This window comes from Dasypus novemcinctus, chromosome 6, assembly GCF_030445035.2.
Source record: "Dasypus novemcinctus isolate mDasNov1 chromosome 6, mDasNov1.1.hap2, whole genome shotgun sequence".
Lineage (NCBI taxonomy): Eukaryota > Metazoa > Chordata > Mammalia > Cingulata > Dasypodidae > Dasypus > Dasypus novemcinctus.
The window spans coordinates 16,009,117-16,031,435 of NC_080678.1; the positions used below are offsets into that span (position 1 = coordinate 16,009,117).

Consider the following 22,319-nt stretch of genomic DNA (forward strand, 5'->3'; position numbering starts at 1 on the left):
CCAAAATCCAAGGTCACCTAGATTTTCTTCTCTGTTATCATTTAGAAATTTTATTGTTTTGCATCTTATAAGTCTGTAATCCATTTTGAGTTAACTTTTGTGACCATTGTAATGTCTATGTGTGGATTGTTTTTTTTTAAAAATGTGGACATCAAGTTGTTCTGGCACCTTTTGTGTGTGTCTGTGTGTTAACCTGTCTTTTCTCCATTCTAGTGCTCTTAGTCCTATGTCAAAGAATAGTTGACTCTATTTGCATTTGTCTATTTCTGAAATTTCTGTTTTGTTCTACTGATCTATGTGTCTCTTCTTTTGCCAATACCCTGCTGTCTCTTACTATAGCTGCATATGAAGTCTTGAAGTCAGGTAGTGTCAGTCCTCTGACTTTGTTGTTCTTCAGTATTCTTTTGGCTATTCTGGGTCTTTTGCCTTTTGATATGAACAATTGAGTCAGTTTGTTGCTATTTACAAAATTGTTTGCTGGAATTCTGTTTGCGATTCTGTTGAATCTGCATATCATGTTGGGAAGAATTGGCATCTTAACAATGTTGAGTCTATCCATGAACATGGAGTATCTCTGCATTTATTTAGATCTTCTCTGATTCCTTTCCTCAGAGATTTGTAGGTTTTCACATTTAGATCCTATACATATAAATCGTTTTTAGATTTATATCTAAGTATTTCATTGTTTTGGTACTATTGCAAATAATATAGTTTTAACTTCAAGTTCCAAAAATTGAAAGCATTTGACTTTTGTTTATTAACCTTGTATTCTATAACTTTCCTTATTAATTCTAGGAGTTCTTTTATTGATTCTTGGAGATTTTCTGCATAGACAATCTTGCCCTCTGTGAACAAAAACAAGTGTATTTCTCCCTTACCAATCCGTACCTTTTATTTTTTTTTCTTGTCTTGTTATGCTAACTAGAACTTTCAGTTCACTGGGTTTTTTTTTTTTTTTAACTTTTAATTTATTATTTTTTAAAGATCTTAGATTACATAAATGTTACATAAAAATGTAGGGGATTCCCATATGCCCCACTCCCTAACCCTCCCACACTTTCCCACATTAACAGCATTCTTCATTAGTGTGGTACGTTTGTTACAATTGATGAACACATATTGGAGCATTGCCACTAAGTGTGGATTATAGTTTATAGTATGGTTTAAACTCTCCCACATATTTTTGTAGGTTATGACAAGATATATAATGGCCTGTATCTGTCACTGCAGCATCATTCAGGACAATTCTGATGTCCTGAAAATGCCACCATATTACAACTATTTTTTTTTTTAAAGATACTTTGGTTACATAAATGTTACATAAAAAATATAGGGGTTTCCCATATGCCCCACTCCCCACACCTCCCACATTTTTCCACATTAACAACATCCTTCATTAGTGTGGTATATTCATTGCAATTGATCAACACTTTGGGGACAAAGGTGGGTTCAGTTGTGGTTTCCCTACATTTGGCTCTTCTGTCCTTCAATTTAAGCTATAATTAGTACTAGAGTTGGTAGGTGTCCATCCAAGAGACTTAAATCTGTAGGCTGTCCGTGTGCCATTTGGGCCCTGAATCTGAACGGAGGTGCAGCAACTACTCTTCAGTTCATTGATCTCACCTAGGACAACTAACAAGTAGGTGATGATAGACAACTACTATACCAAGGAACTGAGAAAGTCTACAACTGCAAGCAAGACTTAATGTGATTCTAGCAATGGAAGAAATTATATAATTGATGTGGAGGCAGTGGCCACTAAAGGTTCTGAGGGGAGGGAGAGGGAAAGGTATGTTATGGGGGCATTTTTGGGACTGGGGACTTGTCTTCAATTCATTGTTAAATAAGAGTGATGCGAGGGGACATCTTTGCCTTGTTTCTGATTTTGGGGGGGGAAGATTCTAGTTTCTTACTATTAAGAGTGATGTTAGATGAAGGTCTATTATAGATGTTCTTTATTAAATTGAAGAAATTTCCTATATTTCTAGTTTGCTGAGGATTTTCAATCATGAAAAGATAATTATTTTAATTGTTTCTTGAATGTTTAACTGCCTTACATAACCTGGGATAAAAACCACTTGGCTATGGTATATAATACTTTGTATACATTGTTGGATTTGATTTCCTAGTATTTTGTTGAGGATTTTTGCATCTATGTTCAAGAGAGAGATATTGGTCTGTAGGTGTCCTTTCTTTTGAAATATCTTCCTCTGGCTTTAGTATTAGCATATCTCTTTATTTGCTTGTTTGTTGATCTCTAACATCCATTCAGTCTCTAATGAAGTGTTTTTCGTAATTTTCAATTTATGATTATTAAAGGAATTACATTTAAAATCTCTTTGAATTTTAAAATGAGACTTTATCTCTCACCTAGCTATATTTACAGAAAGATGGGTATATTCTGAAATATCTAAATTTCTTCTGTGGGATTACAGTTACATTAAGATAATGATGAGAAATTTTAGTTTCCTTTGGACAATAAGGAGAGATGTCATAGCCCTTTCCATTTGTATAGGAAGTCTTCCCTAGAAAAAATAATAGAATCATATGCCTTGTCAGTGCAGGGACAGACACAGAACAAGGCTGACCAGAAGTGTGAGGACAACTCTCCTTTTCTCACTTTCCTGCTCCTTTTATGTTTTCTGTCTTTCTCTCATACACCATTTCGTTCTCAACCTTTGTGTGGAATAGAAAAATACAGTATAATAGATATTAATGTATCCTGTAAAATGGTATGATTCTACTGTCAAATTTGAAAGTACATGAGTTAGAAAAAAAGTATATTTGTTTCTCTTTTTCATTTTTTTATTGGATCAAATTTTCTATGAGTAAACAGTTTTGCAGCTTAATAGAGTATTAGTAGGGAAGATGATGGTTACAAAGAGAAATTTTTAAAACTTACTCACCTGAGTAAAATAAAACTATAGTAGATTGACTTTCAAGATTTTTAATTTAAAAAGAAAAATGGCAAACTATTAGTGTTTATATGTGTACTTTTTCACAGGCTGAGAATCCCCCTAATGGACCAGATTATGGTTATGGCTCCTTTCACCAGCAGTACTGGCTTGATGGAAAGATCATTGCAGTGGGAGTGATTGATATCCTTCCATACTGTGTGTCATCTGTATATTTGTATTACGACCCTGATTATTCATATCTGTCTTTGGGTGTCTACTCTGCACTACGGTAAGATTGCTTTTGGAAGTTTTAAAATGTCAGATAGAACCTCAAATCATTGTTCATTTGATGATATTTCAAAATAACAATAGAAGTACTACTTGTTAGTAGATTTTAATAATTTGTTGCTCTGACTTTTAAGGTATCCATCTAATCTAGTGTATGAGAAGTCATTGTTTATGGAATGCTTTTATTGTTTAGTTTATACATTAATTTAAACCACCCTATGAGAACTACTCGTCTTCCTTGACTGTTATCTTTTTTTATGGTCATTGCTATCACAAATATTTTTTCATTATTAAATAAAAGTTAAAAGGATTGGATATAAATAAATAAAAGTAATATGAGTTTGTCAGAAGATGTATATAGTATATATGTGCTGAACAGGGCAGGGACTTCTGGCTGTCAACTTGACTCTGACCCTCATTGAAAGATGATTCTCCTTTTATGTCCATGGCTGCAAATATATGCAACACAGCACAAACCTTTGTAGGTGCATTATCCTACTGGTGAGAAGATTAGGGTTTTATTATTTTGTGAAAATATTTTTCTTTATTTTTATTCCTGCTTGTTTGTAAGTATATGTGGTGTGGGAAGAGGGGAAGGGTTAGAAATTATTATTATTTTTTGTCTTGGAGCTTAACTCTCCTTTTCTCCTTCTTTATCATTGTGTCATTTGTGTCTTTATGTTTCCCAGTCTTTATGTCTTATGGTCACATATTTCAAGTCATGATAGACTGTATTTCTGGATTATTTATTTTATTGCATATATTCCCTTTTCTTAATTATAAAAGTAGAAGTGTTGATCGTCCTCCTTAATTGACAATTTGATTTTTAAAAATAATGCAGCCCATAATTGATGGTTTTTGTTGTTTCCATGGCCTATAATATAAAGAAGTTCTACATTTTGATATTTCTGACTTTTCTCTTCATACCAAATTATAACAAATTGACAGTTATATGTTTCTAACATATCTTTAATAATCTTTTATTTTTCTTATATATATTTTATTGCATTTTTTATGTAAAGTAATTCAAAAACATTGATGGCTTTTGCTGTCACTGAAATTGGAGCAGATAATTTAAAGCATTCACATTTTGTAACTTTTGTAGTTGGTACTTACCTTAACATTATGTAGCTTCAGGAGCTTAATTTTTATTTCTGAAAAGATGTATCTCTTTTGTGCCAAAGTCAGCCAGTGCTTTGAAATTTTTGCTGTTTTTAAAAAATTTTTTTTTACATTTATCACTTTACTGTGTATATCTTCAGATTTTTCTAGACTTCTCAGGTGAGTATTAAGAATAATATATATCACCAAGTGCAATGAATGTCCCATGATGATGGAGGAGGTTGTTGTTATGGGAGGAGTGGGGGTGAGGGAGGTGGGGGGTATATGGGGACCTCTTTTAAATGTAACACTAAAAGAAAAATAAAGACAGAAAACACTACAAGAAAAGAAAAGAAAAAAAGAATAATATATATTAACTATATAATATAACCCATTGGACTCATGCTGAAATGTTATTGCATGGCTCAGTAGACTAAGAGATGGTTTAGAAATCATACTGTATTCGAGGTAGAAAATAATCAGGTTCTTGCAAAATTAGAAGAGTTCTATTTATCACTTGGTATGTCTCTTGAAAGTCCTAGAGCTGGAGATATTTGAGGAAGTAGCAGAAGAGCCTGATAGTATGAAAGCTGTTGCAGTTAGTTGAGTTGGGGGAGATTGCTACTGCATTGCATGTTGTTGGCACTTCCTTGAGTTACTGACTTTATAGAAGAGAAAAGCAGCTGGGAGATTGACTTTTTAAAAAATTTTTAATTGAAATATATCATTCATACATGAGCATGCATAAACAATCTGTGTATAGTAAAGATTGTGAACTTACAAAATAGACATACATAACATCACACAGGGTCTCATACATCACCCTTCCACCAACAGTTTGCATTGTTGTGAAGCATTTGTTACAAATTATGCAAGAGCATCGTCAAAATATTACTGCCAACTATAGTTCTTATCTTACATTTGGTGTATTTTTCCTCCAACCCACACTATTTTTAAAAAAAAACATATTTTTGTTACAGACGTTGTGAACTTGTAGAACAGTCATACAGATGTGTAGATTTCCCATACAACATCACACCATGGGGGAACATTTGTTACAGATTATGAGATAATATCATCAAACATTATCACCAGTCATGGTCCATAGCATACATTTGGCACACTTTTCCCATACACCTCTATTATCAACACAGTACAGCTTTGGCATTGATGCAAGAATATTATAGTATTGCTGTTAACCACAAATTGTAGTTCTCCCATGCTTCTCCATATTCCCATCAGCCCGCAATAGTGATGTACATCTGCTCTAGCTCACAGAAGGGCTCTCCTGCATTTTTACCCTTAACTACTATCCTTATACACCTTTGGGTTCACTGTGTTATTCAGTCCCTAGATTATTTGTTAGCTTTCTTTCTGTTGAAATTTACTTCCTCAGACTACCGTTTTCAGCCACAATCCCATTTATAAACCAGTTGTTACTCAATATAATGTGTTACCATCAGCTCTATCCATTTCCACACGTTTACAGTCAAGTTATTAAAACTTCTGCATACATTAAGCATCATTAGTTCTTCTCAACCTTCCTTTTACCTCTTAACCTAGACTCTAGGTTTTAATTCCATGTGTTTATTATTTGTATTTAGTTCATATTAATGAGACCATGCAATATTTGTCCTTTTGTGTCTGGCTTACTTCGCTTAGTATAATGTCTTCAAGACTCATCCATGTTATCACATGTGTCCCAATTGCATTTCTTCTTACTGCAACATAGTGTTCCATGGTATGTATATACCGCATTTTGTTTATCCACTCATTGGTGGATGGACACTTGGGTTGTTTCCATCTTTTGGCAATTCTGAATAATGTCGCTATGAACATCGGTGTGCAGATGTCTATTCATGTCATAGTTTTTAGTTCTTCTGGATATATTGCTAGTAGAGGAATTGCTGAATCATATAGCAGTTCTATATTTAGCCTCCTGAGGAACCACCAACTGACTTCCACAGAGGCTGCACTGTTTTACTCTCCCACCAACAGTGAAGGAGTGTTCCTTTTTTTCCACATCCTCTCCACTTATTATTGTCTATTTTTTTAATAAAGGCCATTCTGTGTGGAGTTAGATGATATCTCATTGTTGTTTTAATTTGCATTTCCCTAATAGCTAATGATATGGAACATTTTTTCATGTGCTTTTGGCCATTTGTATTTCCTCCTTGGAGAAATGTCTGTTTGAATCTTTTGCTCATTTTTAAATTGGATTGCTTGCTCTTTTATTGTTGAGTTATATGATCTCTTTTTATAGAATGGAAATCAAACTCTTGCCAGATAAGTGATTTCCAAATATTTTCTCCCATTGATTGGGCTGCCTTTCCACCTTTTCGATGAAGTCCTTTGGATCACAAAAGTGTTTAAGTTTGAGGAGGTCCCATTTATCCATGTTTTCTTTTGTTTCTTGTGCTTTTGGTGTAATGTTTAAGAATCCACTACCTATCACCAGGTCTTGAAGATGTTTGCCTAGATTTTCTTCTAGGAGCTTTATTGTACTTCCTTTTATATTTAGGTCTTTGATCCATTTTGAGTTAATTTTTGTATGATGTGTGAGATAGGGGTCTTCTTTCTTTCTTTTGACTATGGATATCCAGTTCACCCGATACAATTTGTTGAATAAACTGTTCTGCCCCAACTAGGTGAGCTTGACAGACTTTCCAAAAATCACTTGGACATAGATGTGAGGGTCTGTTTCTGAACCATCAGTTCAGTTCCATTGGTCCATGTGTCTATCTTTATGCCAATACCATGCTGTTTTTATCACTGCAGCTAGGTAATATGATTTAAAGTCTGGAAGTGAGAGTCCTCCAACTTCACTTCTTTTTTAAGATGTTTCTGGCTATTCCAGGCCTCTTATCCTTCCAGATAAATTTGATAATTGTATTTTTCATTTGCTTAAAAAATGCTGGTGGAATTTTTATTGGGATGGCATTGAATCTGTATATCAGTTTGGGTAGAATTGACATCTTAATGATCTTTAGTCTTCCAGTCCATGAGCATGAAATGTTCTTCCAATTATTTAGGTCATTTTTTATTTCTTTTAGTAATGCATTATAGTTTTCTGAATACAAGTGCTTTGCATTCTTGGTTAAGTTTATTCCTAAATATTTGATTATTTTAGTTACTATTGTAAATGGAATTTTTTTCCAGACTTTCTCCTCAGATTGCACATTATTAGTGTATAGAAATGCCACTGATTTTTACGTATTGATCTTGTATCCTGACACTCTATTGAAATCATTTATTAGCTCTAGCAGCTTTGTTGTAGATTTTTTGGAACTTTCTAGATATACAATCATATCATCTGCCAATAGTGAAAGTTTTAATTCTTCCTTTCCAATTTGGATGCCTTTTATTTCTTTTTCTTGCTTGATTGCTTTAGCTAGAACTTCTAGCACTATATTGAACAACAGTGGTGACAGTGGGCATCCTTTTCTTGTCCCTGATCTCAACAGGAAAGCTTTCAGTCTTTCGCCATTGAGTACAATGTTAGCTGTGGGTTTTTCATATATGGCCTTTATCATGTTGAGAAAGTTCCATTCAATTCCTATTTTTTGTAGTATTTTTATCAAGAAAGCATGCTGTATTTTGTCAGATGTCTTTTCTGTGTCAGTTGATTAGATTATGTGATTTTTCTTCTTTGATTTATTAATGTGTTGTATTAGGCTGATTGATTTTCTTGTGTTGAAACAGCCTTGCATGCCTGGTATAAAACCTACTTGATCATGATGGATAATTCTTCCAATGTGTTGTTGGATTCGTTTAGCAAGTATTTTATAGAGGATTTTTGCATCTGTATTCATTAGAGAAATGGGTCTGTAATTTTCTTTTTCTGTAATATCTTTATCTGGCTTTGGTATTAGAGTGATATTGGCTTCATAGAATGAGTTTGGTAGCATTCCTTCTTGTTCAGATCTTTAGAAGAGCTTCAGTAAGATTGGTATTAAATCATCTTTGAATGCTTGGTAGAACTCACCTGTGAAACCGTCTGGTCCTGGGCTTTTCATTTTGGGGAGCTGTTTGATGACTGTTTCAATCTCTTGTGATAGTTTGTTGAGGTCATCTATTTCTTCTAGCATCAGTGCTAGGATGTTTATACATTCCTAGGAATTTTTCCATTTCATCTACATTGTCAGATTTTTTAGCATGAAGTTGTTCATAGTATCTTCTTATGATCTCATTTCTGTGGGGTCAGTAGTAATGTTCCCCTTTTCATTTTTTATTTCATTTATTTGCATCTTCTCTTTTTTCTTAGTCAGTCTAGATAAGGGTTTGTTGATTTTGTTAATCTTCTTGAAGAACCAATTTTTGATTTTGTTAATTTTCTCTATTTTTTTTTGTTATCAATTTCATTTATTTCTGCTTTGCTCTTTGTTATTTCTTTCCTTCTACTTGCTTGGGGGTTAGTTTGCTGTTCTTTTTCTAGTTAGTTTGCTGTTTCTCCAGCTGTGTAGTTAAGTCATTGATTTTAGCTGTTTCTTCTTTTTTAATGTAAACATTGGGAACCATAAATTTTCCTCTCAGCACTACCTTTGTGGCATCCCATAGGTTCTGATATGTTGTATTCTCATTGTCATTTGTCTCAAGATATTTATTGATTTCTCTTGAAATTTCTTCTTTGATCCACTGATTATTTAAGAGTGTGTTGTTTAATCTCCATATATAAGTGAATTTTCCCTTTTTTTGCCACTTGTTGATTTCCAATTTTATTCCATTATGATCAGAGAAAGTACTTCATATAATTTTGATTTTGTTGAATTTATTGAGATCTGCTTTGTGACCCAGCTTATGGTCAGTCTATCTGAGAAAGAGCATGAGCATTTGAAAAGAATGTATATTCTACTGTTTTGGGGTGCAGTGTTCTGTATATGTCTATTAGGTTTAGTCCATCTGTCATATTACTCAAGCTCTGTTTCTTTATTGATCTTCTGCCCAGATGTTCTGTCTAATGCTGGGAATGGTGTATTGAAGTCTCCAACTATTATTGTAGAGATGTCTATTTTTCCTTAAGTTTTGCCAGTGTTTGCCTCAAGTATCTTGGGGCATCCTAGTTAGGTGCATATATATTTATGATTGGTATTTCTTCGTGGTGAATCATCCTTTTATTAATAACAGTTTCTAATAATATTTTTGCTTTTAAAGTCTATATCATTTGATATAAGTATAGCTAACCCAGTTTTTTTTTTGGTTACTGCATGAGTGGAATATCTTTTTCCAACCTTTCACTTTCAAGTTATTGGTATTCTTGGGTCTAAGGTGAATCTCTTGCAGACAGCATATAGATGGCATATATTTTCTTATCCATTGTGCCAATCTGTGTCTTTTGATTGGGGAGTTTAGTCCATTAACATTCATTGTTATTACTGTAAAGGCAGTTCTCATTTCATCTGTTTTTATCTTTGTATTTTTTCTGTCATTTTATTTTTGGCACTTCTAGTTACTGTCACTGATACAGTTGTCATTTCTAGACTCTCTTCCAGATCTCTCTCACCTGTCTTGTCTTTGCAGGCTGTAACACTCCCTTTAGTATTTCCTACAAATATGGTCTTTTTTTAATAAACTCTCAGTTTCTGTTTATCTGTGAATATTCTAATCTCACCCTCATTTTTAAAAGATAATCTTGCTGGGTATAAAATTCTTGGCTGGCAGTTTTTCTCCTATAGTATCTTAAATATATCATACCACTGCCTTCTTGCCTCCCTGATTTCTGATGAGAAATCTGAACTTAATCTTACTGGGTATCCTCTATATGTTATGCATTGCTTTTCTCTTGCTACTCTCAGAATTCTTTGTCTTTGACATGTGACATTCTGATTAGTATATGTCTCGGAGTTGGTCTATTTGGGTTTTTTTTATGACTTATTTTTTTATTGAAATATTTCACTCATACTTATACATAAATAGTAAATGTATAATAGTTGTGAACTTACAAAACAAACATATATAACATCATACAGGACTCTCATAATACCTCACCCTACCACCAGTAACTTGCATTGTTAAACCTTTTAAACTAAATGATCAAAGAACATTGTCAAAATATTACTACTAACCAAAGTATTTTCCCCCAACCAATCCTATTATTATTATCTTTATATCATTTATATATGAACATACATAATTAAGTGTGTAGTAAAAGTTGTGAACTTACAAAGTAAATATGCATAACATCATACAGGGGTCCCATACATCAACCCTCCACCAACATCTTACTTTGTCATGAGATGTTTGTTACAAATTATGAAAGAATATTGTCAAAATCTTATTACTAATCATAGTCCTTATCTTGCATTTGGTGTTTCTCCCCTAACCCACCCTATTATTATTTTTTGAATATATTATTTATGGCAGAAGTCATAAACTTATAAAACAATCATGCACATGTGCAAAATTTCCAAACAACACCCTTCCATCAACACACCACAATGTGGTATGTCATTTGCTCCAGATAAAATAATATCATCTGATTGTTACCATGTCCATAGTGTACATTTGACTCACATTTTCCATACTGCCTCAGTATCAACACAGTACATCTTTTGCATAGATGCAAGAATATTATATTATTACTACTAACCACAGTCCATAGGTCACTCCAGCTGTATTTTTCCCATGCTTCTCCACATTCCCAACACCCTGAAGTAGTGATATACATTTGCTCTAGCTAACAAAGGACCCTCTTGCATCTGTATCATCAACCACAATTCTCATCCACCTCTTGGTTTAGTGTGCTACTCAGTTCCTAGTTTATTCTCTAACAGTCTGTCACTTGGCATTTACATAACTAGACTATCATTTTCAGTCACATCCCCATTTATAAACTAGCTGTTACTCACTGTGTGTTACCATCCACTCTATACATTTCCACAATTTTACAGTAAAGCTAATTAAAATTTGTACATACATTAAACATCAGTAGTCCACTCAGTCCTCCTCTTATCTCCTTTAAGAATCCACCCCTTACCACCAGGTCTTGAAGATATTTTCCAATAATTTCTTCCAGAAGTTTTATGGTTCTTGCTTTTATTTTTAGTTTTTTGATCCATTTTGAGTTAATTTTTGGATAAGGTGTGAGATCGGGGTCCTCTTTCCTTCTTTCAGCTATGGATGTCCAATTTTTTCAGCACATTTGTTGAATGAATTGTTCTGCCTGAGCTGTGTGAGTTTGACAGGCTAGTCAAAAATCACTTGACCATACCTGTGAGGGTCTGTTTCTGAACCATAAATGTGGATCCATTGGTCTATTATGCCTGTCTTTAGGCTTGTACCATGTTGTTTTTACCACTGTAGGTAGGTATTATGATTTACAGTCTGGAGATGAGGGTTAACTTTTCCTTTTTATGATGTTTCTGGCTATTCAGGACTCCTTACTCTTTCAAATAAATTTAATGATTGTGTTTTCAATTTTTTCTTTAATGCTGGTGGAATTTTTATCAGGAGTGCATTAAATCTGTATATCAATTTGAGTAGAATTGACATCTTAATGATATTTAGTCTTCCAGTCCATGAGCATGGAATGTTCTTCCAGTTATTTAGGGCTCTTTTGATTTGTTTAACATTGAGTTGCAGTTTTCTGAATACAAGTGCTTTACATCATTGGTTAAATTTATTCCTGACTATTTGAGTTTCATCTGTCATATTTTATTTTCACCACTCTTTTGACCCTTTTAGTTACATTTTTTGATATATTATTCATTTGTAGACTCTTCCAGGCCCCTCTCTCCTGTCTTTTCTTTTGAGGCTCTAGCACACCCTTTAGTATTTCCTGAAAATCTGGTCTCTTGCTTAGAAATTCTCTAAGTTTCTGTTTATCTGTAAATATTCTAATTTTTGAATGACAGTCTTGCTGGATATAAGATTCTTGGCTTGAAGTTTTTCTCTTGTAGTATCTTAAATATATCAGACCACTATCTTCTTGCCTCTCATGGTTTCTGGTGAGAAATCAGCACTTAATCTTATTGTATATCCCTTATATGTTATGCATTGCTTTTCTCTTGTTCTCAGAATTCTCTCTCTGTTTTTGGCCTTTCACATTCTGATGAATATGTGTCTTGGAGTTGGTCTATTTGGATTTTTTTGGATGGAAGTACTTGTGCTTCTTGGACAGGGATATCTATGTCTTTCAATAGGGTTGGGAGATTTTCTACCATTATTTCTTTAAATATTCCTTCTGCCCCTTTTCCCTTCTCTTCTCCTGGGACACCCATGACACATATGTTTGTACCTTTTTTGCTGTCCTTTAGTTCCCTGAGACCTTGTTCAATTTTTTCCCATTCTTTTCTTCATCTGTTCTTTTGTATGTTCACTTTCAGAGGCCATTTCTTCAAACTCACCAGTCCTTTCTTCTGCCTTCTCAAAATTGCTATTCTATGATTCCAATGTTTTTTTAAATTTCATTGATTGCACTTTTCATTCCCTTAAGATCTGCTATTTTTCTATGTATGCTTTCAAATTTTCTATGCTCATCCAGTGTCTTAATATCCTTAATCTCTTTAGCCATCTCATTGAATTTATTAAGGAGATTTGTTTGAACATCCATAATTAGTTGTCTCAACTCCTTTATGTCATCTGGAGGCTTATTTTGTTCCTTTAACTGGGTCATAGCTTCCTATTTCTTGGTGTGGATTGTAATTTTTTGTTGGTGTCTTCGCACCTGGCTTACTAGAGTATTTTTTTCTGGGTGTAGTTTTTATCTCTAGTTTAGGGCTTCCTATCATTTCTCCCTTGCAGTAGGAGGTAAGCATGCAGTTGGTGCTCTAAGTTGGGGAGCCTCAAGCTACCCTCATTGCACCTGGGACCAACGAAGTTTCTTCCAACTTTCTCCTTTGCCAGGAGTAGGGACAGAATCACGGCTATGTGGAATAATCCACATGCAGGCCTAGACTATAGTTGCCCAGAGAGACTGATGAAGCTTCACATCCCTTTTTCCCCTACCTGGGGCAGGGATGGTGCTGCAATGTGGGCAGCAGTCTATGCAGTACAGGTCCAAGATGACCACAGTTGCCCTGGTAGACTTCTGATTTTCAGTCTATGCCAGCCAAAGTTCCCTGCAGTTACCTCTATAGGCTGGTGCAGGGCTCCTCAGCCTCCTCCCTGCCAGAGGCAGGACTGAAGCCTAGTCGGGCTGCAGGCTGATCTGTGTGAAAGAAACTGTCAACCTGGCTTCCCTTCAGGTGGATGTTGCAGGATACTTCTCTGGTCTCCTGGGTCCTCCAAACAGGTGCTTTAGGTAGCTCTGGTGACCACCAAGTCCTCTCTATCACGAGCTGACTACAGGAGCTCCTTACTCTGCTGCCATCTTGGCACCCCCATGAGATTGACATTTTGAAGCAAAATTGGGGAAAGTAGGTTAAAAGTTGCCAATTTCATCATTGATTTTAATAAATTTAATTGAAACCTGGTTAGGTGATTTTTCCTCAATTTCTCTGGTTTTATAAACAACCCTACAATCAATATAAATTTATATTTTTAGATACCAGTGTATTCTGGACTGCAGATTAAAAATGTTTGAACTGGGGATCACGACCTTGATTTTTATTTACATATTTTTAGCAAGATATATTTTAGAAATTTAGTGTGTTTCACAAATATTTATTGAGCACAGTTCATGGTCCTGGCACCATTCATAGAAGAGAATAAAACAGAAAGGGTATCTAGCTGTCAAAGCTGTTAATAAATTAGAAAACTGACAACATAATTTTAGGTCCTCCATGGCACTGTGATGAAAATATGGTGGTTGGCATGAACCTGTGGTCAGGGAAGACCTCTGTCACCAGTGTTTGAGGGGAGAAGGAAAGGTGCCAGCCATGTGAATATACGAGGGTAGAAGACCAGGTAAAGGCCTAGCAAGTTCAAGTGCCCTGAGGCAGGACATTGGCTTGGCCATTGGAATAAATGAAAGAAGGTCTTAAGGGCTAGGGTATGGAGAAAGATGCTTCAAGTGGTATTCAAGGAAGGTAGAGAGGTGGATGGTGTTGGTGAGGATGGGACAAATTTCTCAGTCATTATAGGGCGAGGGGTTCGGAGCTTGTGATACCAACCCTATCCAGGTATATGTAGGAAGATTACCTGATCTGAATACCATTGTAAGAGACCTTTTTGGATGCTGTGCAGGAATTATGATGGGGCAAGAGTGGACACAGGAAAACCAGGTGGGAGGCTGTTGTTATCCAGGTCATTCATAAGGATGGCTTGGACCCAAATATCTGAGCTACATCTCCTCCCCAGAATATTCAATTTAAAAAATTAATTTATCCTTGAATTTTAAACATCCATTGCTACCAAAAAATAATATTAATAATAAATAAGAAGGAGGAAAGACTTTAGAAACAAACATAAAACTTTTCTCATTCTTTAGAAATACATTAAAGTTTTGCTTAAAGCTCAAATGTATTCATTCTTCTGGGCAAGTAGAATGAAATTCTGTGCCAAGATTTATCTGAGTACAAAATAAAACCACATCAAACATAGGCGTTGCAGTAAAGATCCTGACCGTTTCTTTTGTTCAAGTAATCTTTGCCTATGCCAACAAATAGAGAAACAGTAGTGAGATATGATCTTCCCTTTAGTTTTAGGGAAAAAATATATCAAAATGGCATCTAGCTGAGGTGAAGGAGTCACACATCATAAAACACTGAATGTATTTTCATATGATTAGTCATACTAATTATTCTGTGATACTTTCAGTTTTCTTCCTGAAGTGTATTGACTTTTGAGTTTTCTGAAGTTTTCTATACTGCTGTTTTTTTTTTTAAAGATTTTATTTATTTCTTCCTCCCTTCCCCCTCCATTGTCAGTTCTCTGTGTCCATTCACTGCGTGTGCTTCTATGTCTGCTTGCACTCTTGACAGATGGCACTGGGAATCTGTGTCTCTTTTTTGTTGCATCATCATGCTGCGTCAGCTCTCTCTGTGTGTGGTGCCACTCCTGGGTGGACTGCACTTTCCTTGTGCAGGGTCGCTCTCCTTGTGGGGCACACTCCTTGCGTGTGGAGCTCCCCTCCATGGGGGGCACCCCTGCATGATATGGCACTCCTTGCATGTGGCAGCACTGTGCATGGGCCAGCTCACCACAAGGGCCAGGAGGCCCTGAATATCAAACCCTGGACGCTCCATATAGTAGGTGGATGCGCTATCAGTTGAGCCACATCCGCTTTCCTCTGTACTGCTTTTAACCTGATAAACCAGATTGTTTGAGAACCCCAAGACATATGTATTAAGTTGTATTATGTAGATCCTTTTAATTTTATATGATTTGAATTTTACATCAGCTCTTAGTCCAGTAAAGTATGAAACTTGGAACTTAGGCGCATTTGCTCAAATAATTTAGAGTTTTATTGGTTTATGTAATAAAAATCATCTTGCAGTGCTTTAAAATTTTCTATTAAGATTTAGATTTTTTTTGATAACTTCATATCAGGTTTTAGCAAATATTTATCATCAAATTATATAATTCTTTGATTACTGGAACAACAATTAACTGTACCTTTATTTTTTTTCTTCTTCCTTTGGCAGTGAAATTGCTTTTACTAGGCAACTTCATGAGAAAACAGCTCAACTCAGCTACTATTACATGGGTTTCTACATTCATTCATGTTCCAAAATGAAATATAAGGTAAAGTTGATTTTATTTCACATGTGTCTGATGTGATTTCAAATGTTGAAGATTAGTGCTTTAGTAAGTGCTTCATGGTTCTTGTATTAAAGTGCTTGTATATTTCTGATGTAGATCACAAATTATTATTAATTCTTAAACTTTTCGTAGAACCCTGTATATTCATTGCCTACCTAGTTTGCTGCCTAGAACAGTGCCTGCCACATACACACTTAATAAATATTTGTTTACTGAAGTAATCTGTAGAAATTAATTGAATATATAAAAATCCCAGATAGTCTAGAACTTTCATTAGGGTCCCACTTCCTAAGAAATCTACCTTCTCTTTGTCCGTGTATCCTAACCGTTCTATCATCCCCCATTTTTTTCTCTGTTCATTCAGTTGTTTCCTTTGTACCCAGTCATAGACCAGAAAAACTGGAGCTCTGTGTAATCAGCAACAAGATATTTCTGATAATGCAGTATTTTCAAATGTTTATAAGATTTTCACTATAGAAAAATGAATCTCAAATAAAATCTTTATCTTGGAGCATAGGATTTGGAACTTTGAAAAAAGAATGAATGGGTTATTAAGGTAGTCTCTGCTGCCTTAGAAATTAAGCTTTCTGTAATGAGAACCACGGCCTTTACTTTGTAATCCATTGTAATATATATTTCAGAATTTTCCTTTAAAAAACAAGGTTTTACCCTTTATTGCTCTTTTTAATGAAGTAATGTTTTTTAAGTATTGATTGCTCCCTGTAAAAACTCTGGAAAGTATATAGAACAGTGTAAAGTAACTGATGTTCCATTTCCCACCCACCATAAAAGTAACCAAAATTAAAAGAAGCCAGCACATTAATCTGGTAAGTAGTATAGAAAGAGGTTCAACTTGAGTTGAAAGAGGAAAGGGTTTATACCTGAGATTGGATTTGACTGAAAAGAAGCAAAGGCCCAAGCAAAGTGGGGCTGATGGGAAAATACATTTCAAGGGGAAGGAGCATTACAAGTAAGGATTCATAGGCAGTAGTGCTCATACATATAGAGAGAACAAAGGGTTACCAGAGTATAACTACAATGGCTCTGGAAAACTAGTCTAAGGCATTTAGGCAGTTGGGCATTATAGACATCTTTTAGAGCCATGAGCATGGTATATATAAATAAAAAAATATAAATATGTACATATGTATAGATTGTTCTTTTAATTATGAGAATTTTAATTATAAGAATTGCAAAATTGAAGAGAAAATTTTACTTGAACTTCCATGTATCCATTACCCAGTTTAAAAATTGTCAATATATTATCTTATTGTATCTCTTTCTTCACCCCCAGCCCCTACCCCATCCTCTTTTGAATTCTTTTGGAACAAATCCAAGATATTATTTCATCTGCAAATATTTTAGTATATGGTTCTAAAAGATAAGCGCATTTTGAAAACATAACCCAAAATGCCATCACCACACCTAAAAATGATTAAAAATATTTCTAAAGGCCATCTGTTTTTTAGTCACTATTCATATTTCCCCAGTTGTCTTAATCTGTTTTTACTCTTTCTTGGTTGGATGCTGGGGCAAAGGAGAGGGTAATACTAGTTGATAACAATATTACCTTCTTTATGTAAAGTCCCAAAATGTAAACACTTGTCTTTTGCTTAGAGGGAAGTGGCACTGAAGTATATGTTAGAGATTGGTGTTACAGCATTGAGCACTTTTCAGAAAGAAATCTTATGTTTTGCCACAGGGTGTCTTTAAGCATTGGCCTTATTTATTCCGGATAAAAAAAGTCTGTTAGAACTCCAGATGTTTGTTGTCTGAATGAAATGGCTATTTGACTCCATTGACGTAGGAGAATTTGGTATGGTTTTGCTAGTACTCCAAGCTGCATGCCATCATTGACGACAGCGTGACTAATACTTAGCTCAAGACCATTTAAATCAGAAAAGAGGATCTTTTAATATATTAGCACAAATGTAACATTCCTACTTATCCCACAAACTGAGCCATTGAATTTGAGGAGGACAGGTCAGGGGATGTGGCAGAATGCTATGTTATTCCTTTGGTCCTATTTCAAATGTTCTATCAGAAGCTAAGACTGATACTTCTGTTTACTTAGGGATAAAGCTAGGCAATTCAAAATGATTCATGGTTACTACAGTTGAATGCCATTTCATATCATACCTGGTTTTGCAATACTAAATTTTTACATCTCTAAAAGAGCCTGGGGAGGGTATCATTATAAAAGGAGTACTGGTAACTGATTATCCACATTCCCTGGTGAAGGTTAATAAAAATCACTTCTAAAGCACATTTTTTTTTTTTTTTTTTTTAAATGGAGTTAAGCTAACATGTTTCCATGTGGGAATTTCTTTGTGGCATTTCTTGGGAAATACATGTTTTCCTAATCATGAATCCTGAGAAAAATCAGTTGAGAAATCAGGAAATTGGGTGTAAATATTATAATTCTCCTTCAAGAATTAAAGCTTTAACATAGAAACATCACTGGTTTGAAGGAATCCACTCATATCAAGTGGAAACCCTGACGCATGGAGCTGACAGTTAAGGACATTTCTAGAAACCAGGACTGGAGTGCCGAGAAGGGAACAGGCATGTGCCAGCCAATAGGCACTCTTGTTTGTTGTTGTTGCCAAGTTACTGAGTGTGTGTTTATGGTTCTATCTGAATGATGTAAATAATGATATAAATAAAATAAATATTAATAAATTTATATGTAATGAATGCCTTTCACTAGTCTAAGAATACCAAGTTTTGAAAGCAAAATAAGTCCAGTTTCAACTCATGATTCTGTGTAGTGCTGCTAGCTTACTAGGAAATTCAGATGTTAAATTATTTGATCAGTACTCAGTGATATATTTTCCAGTGTTTGAATATTCATTATTGGCTATAGCTCTTGGTAATTACTACTAAATTTAATATTTCTTGTTTATTAAACAATTTTTAGTTATTCATAAATAATGAATAAAGAAAATGAAGAATGTCGGAAGCATTTTAGGACTAACTTATGATTTCAGCCGTTCCTATTTCTCATTCCTAGAACCTGGAAATTAGTTGGAATTTGGAGACACTTGAAACTTAAAGAACTAGACTGGAAAAAAGTTCTGGGACAATATTTAACCATTCAAACAAAACTTTAATATCTTTCATTATATTGTACAAACACTGTACCTTCTTAGGAGAGAGAATTCTGAAGGTTTGTAGAATAGTTATGATTTTGGAGATATTTGTGAGATAAAAATTTTGAAAATTTTGCCTTTTTTGTTAAGTTTTTCCTTTATTAGAGATGTTGTGGATTTACATAATAATCATGCATAAAATACAGGATTCCCATACACCATCCTACCACCAACACCTTGCATTGGTGTGGAACATTTCTTTCAATGATGATAGCACGTTTTTATAGTTGTACAATTAACTAAAGTCCATAGTATAACTTAGGGCTCACTGTGTAATAAAATTCCAAGGTTTTTAAAAAAATTTTTTTTTAATTTTTAAAATTCTGTTCCTGTAATATATATTTATACTCTAACATTTCCTCTTTTACTCATATTCAGATATATGTTTCAGTGCTGTTAGTTGCATTCACAGTATTGTGACCCCCATCCAGTACCAAAACATTTCCATCATTCCAGAAGGACCCATTTACATTTTAAGCCTTAACTTCCTATTCCCTATCCCCAACCCTGTCCCCTGGTAACCTATATTCTCACTCCTGACTCTGAGTTTGCATACCTGAGATTTTAAATGACTGTAAATATTCTAATATAAGGATGTATCATAATTTGTGAGACTGTTCTGGACATTTAAGTTCTTGCCACTTTTTTATTGTAGCAAACATCTTTGTGTATATATCTTTTTGAAACATCACAGGATTAGTTCTTTTTTCCCCTCCCCTCCTGCTGTTTTTTGCTGTCTGTGTCCATTTGCTGTGCGATCTTCTGTTTCTTTTTTTTTTTTTGTCTTCTCATTTTCTCCTTTAGGCTTTACTGGGATTCAGTCACTCTCTGATGTGAGAGAGAGGTTCCCTTTTGCTTGTGCTACCTCAGTTCCTGGTTTCTGTTGCGTCTTGCCTTGACTCTCCCCTGCATTTCTCTTTTTTCTTGCATCAGCATCTTGCTGCATCATTTGCCGTGCAGGCCTGGCTTGCTGGGATCAAACCTGGGTCCTCCCATATGATAGACGGAAGCCCAGTCATTTGAACCACATCTGCTTCCCAGGATTAGTTCTTTTGCACATTCATGCTCAGTGTAAAGAATCCATCCTAACTGAATAAATGGGAAATTTTCTGACTCTATGGGTTTGCTTATTCTAATTGTTTCAATTCAATTGAGATCATTGTTTGTCTTTTTGTGCCTGACTTATTTCACTCAACATGATGTCTTCAAGGTTCATCCATGTTGTCGCATGTATCAGAGATTCATTCCTTTTTATGACTGAATAGTGTTCAATTGTATGTATATACCACATTTTGTTTATCCATTCCTTGGTTGATGGACACTTTGGGTTGCTTCCATCTTTGGTAGTTGTGAATAATGCCACTATGAACATTGGTGTGCAAATATCTGTTCGAGCCCCTGTTTTCAATTCTTTTTGGTATATACCCAGTAATGGAATTGCTGGGCCATATGAGAGTTCTGTACTTAGCTTTCTGAGGCTATTTTCACTTGTAATATTTTTTTTTTCTTTCTGCTTCTCAGCGTGGCTCATTTGAAACTTCTTGTCTTTAAGTTCACTGAATACCAGCTCCATTCTGTTCCTGAAACCCTCTTGAATATTTTTCATTTCAGTTTTTGTAGTCTTAACTCTAGTAGTTCTGTTTGGTTCCTTTTTAAAATTTCTGTCCCTTTACTTAGACCCTCATATTGTTCATTCAGTGTTTTCCTGATATCCGATAGTTCTTTCTTAGTGCTTTCCTTTGTCTCCTTAAGCATTTTCAAGATCATTTTTAAAAAGGCCATGTTTGGGGAAGCAGATATGGCTCAAGTAGTTGGGCACCTGCCTCCCACATGGACGGTCCCGGTTTCAGTTCCCATGCCTCCTAAAGAAGATGAGCAAGACAGCAGTTGATGTGGCAGGATGACATGGCAAGCTGACGCAACAAGATGACACAATGAAGAGTCACAACGAGAGACACTACAAGCAGGGAGCAGATGTGGCTCAAGTGATGGTCATCTTGCTCTCACATGGGAAGTCCCAGGTTCAGTTCCTGGTGCCTCCTAAAAGAAGATGAACAGACACAGAGAGCACATAACGAACAGAAATAGAGAGCAGACAGCTAGTGCGAACAACGGAGGGGTGGGGGAATGAGGGAGAAATAAATCTTTTTTTAAAAAAGGCTTTGTTTGGTATGTCCATATTCTCATTGTCTTTGTTGCTTTTTTCTATATTTTTCTTTTCTTTGGGCCATTGTTTCCTGTTCCTTTATCTTATTCTCTTGTTGCACACTGTACATTATAGTATTTTAAAATATTAATGTCTGGGACTGACTCCCTGGTGTGCCTGTTTCCTGGTTTTGTAACCAGCTGGTTTTAGGACCGAGGTTTCTTGAGCCTCTGCATTCCTATCAGGAAGGCCCACCCAAGGCAAAAGCACTTGGCAGGGTTTTCCCTATCTTACTGAGCCTCTATTTTTGTGCTGGTCTTTTGTTTGTTGTTTTGGAGTTCCCCTGTTTACAAGAGTTTGGTTGTCCCTCAGTTTCTCAGGGGACAAACCTCCCTCTCCCGTGTACCTGAAGCTGACAGGCCTTTGTCCCAGACTCTCCACCTCTATGGGTTTTTACATTCCTTTCTCTTCTTTTGCCTGGAGGACAAATTCTGGGAGGCTGTTCACCCTGGGGAGGACTTTCCCAAGTTGATCTTTTCCAGCCAAGACAGAGCCAGGGACCCACGGAGGGGTCCCTTTGGGGGGGGTCAGGAAGGGTACCAAAAACTTCTCTGACAGCTCTCCAAAGCTGAGTTTTCCACGCCTGCCCGGCAAATGCAGCCCTTCAGCTAACTTTCCCCCATAGCTCTGAGGAAGCCCTGTGTCTTTAAATCTCCACAGCCTCGGTCCAGTGGGGGTGAAACAATGACTGCTGTCCAGGGTAGGGTAGGAATAGTTGGTACCCTCAAACCCAGGACCCAGAAATCCAAATTCACTAATCAAAAGCCACCATCAGTGTTTGGTTGTGCACGCACCTGTTCTTGGGGAAGAGAGTTTTTATGCCCCTTTCTGTCAGCAGCTGCTAGCCAGGGACTGTCCCAGGGTGGCTTGCTGCAAGAGTTGGGGATGGACCCTCGTAGCTACCGCATGGGGCAAGCAGTTTACATTTCTTTACTGTAATTTATCAGCCTCTTCCTCCCTGTCTTCCCTGGATGCTGTATATGTTCTTCTGGCATCTGTAGTTAAGGCCTGTTTAATAGTTGTTTGGGTGGAAGG

At 35.7% G+C, this 22,319-nt stretch overlaps 1 protein-coding gene across 9 annotated transcripts in view; it reads left to right on the top strand.

Moving 5' to 3' along the window:
• Positions 1-22,319, top strand: part of ATE1 (arginyltransferase 1) — a 232,303-nt gene that overhangs the window by 76,556 nt on the left and 133,428 nt on the right. For all 9 annotated transcript variants that reach the window (XM_058298251.1, XM_058298250.1, XM_058298255.2 and 6 more), the window contains 2 exons: positions 3,005-3,186; positions 15,809-15,908. In XM_058298251.1, coding sequence (XP_058154234.1) covers positions 3,005-3,186; positions 15,809-15,908 — 282 coding nt within the window. The remainder of the gene's footprint in view (positions 1-3,004; positions 3,187-15,808; positions 15,909-22,319) is intronic.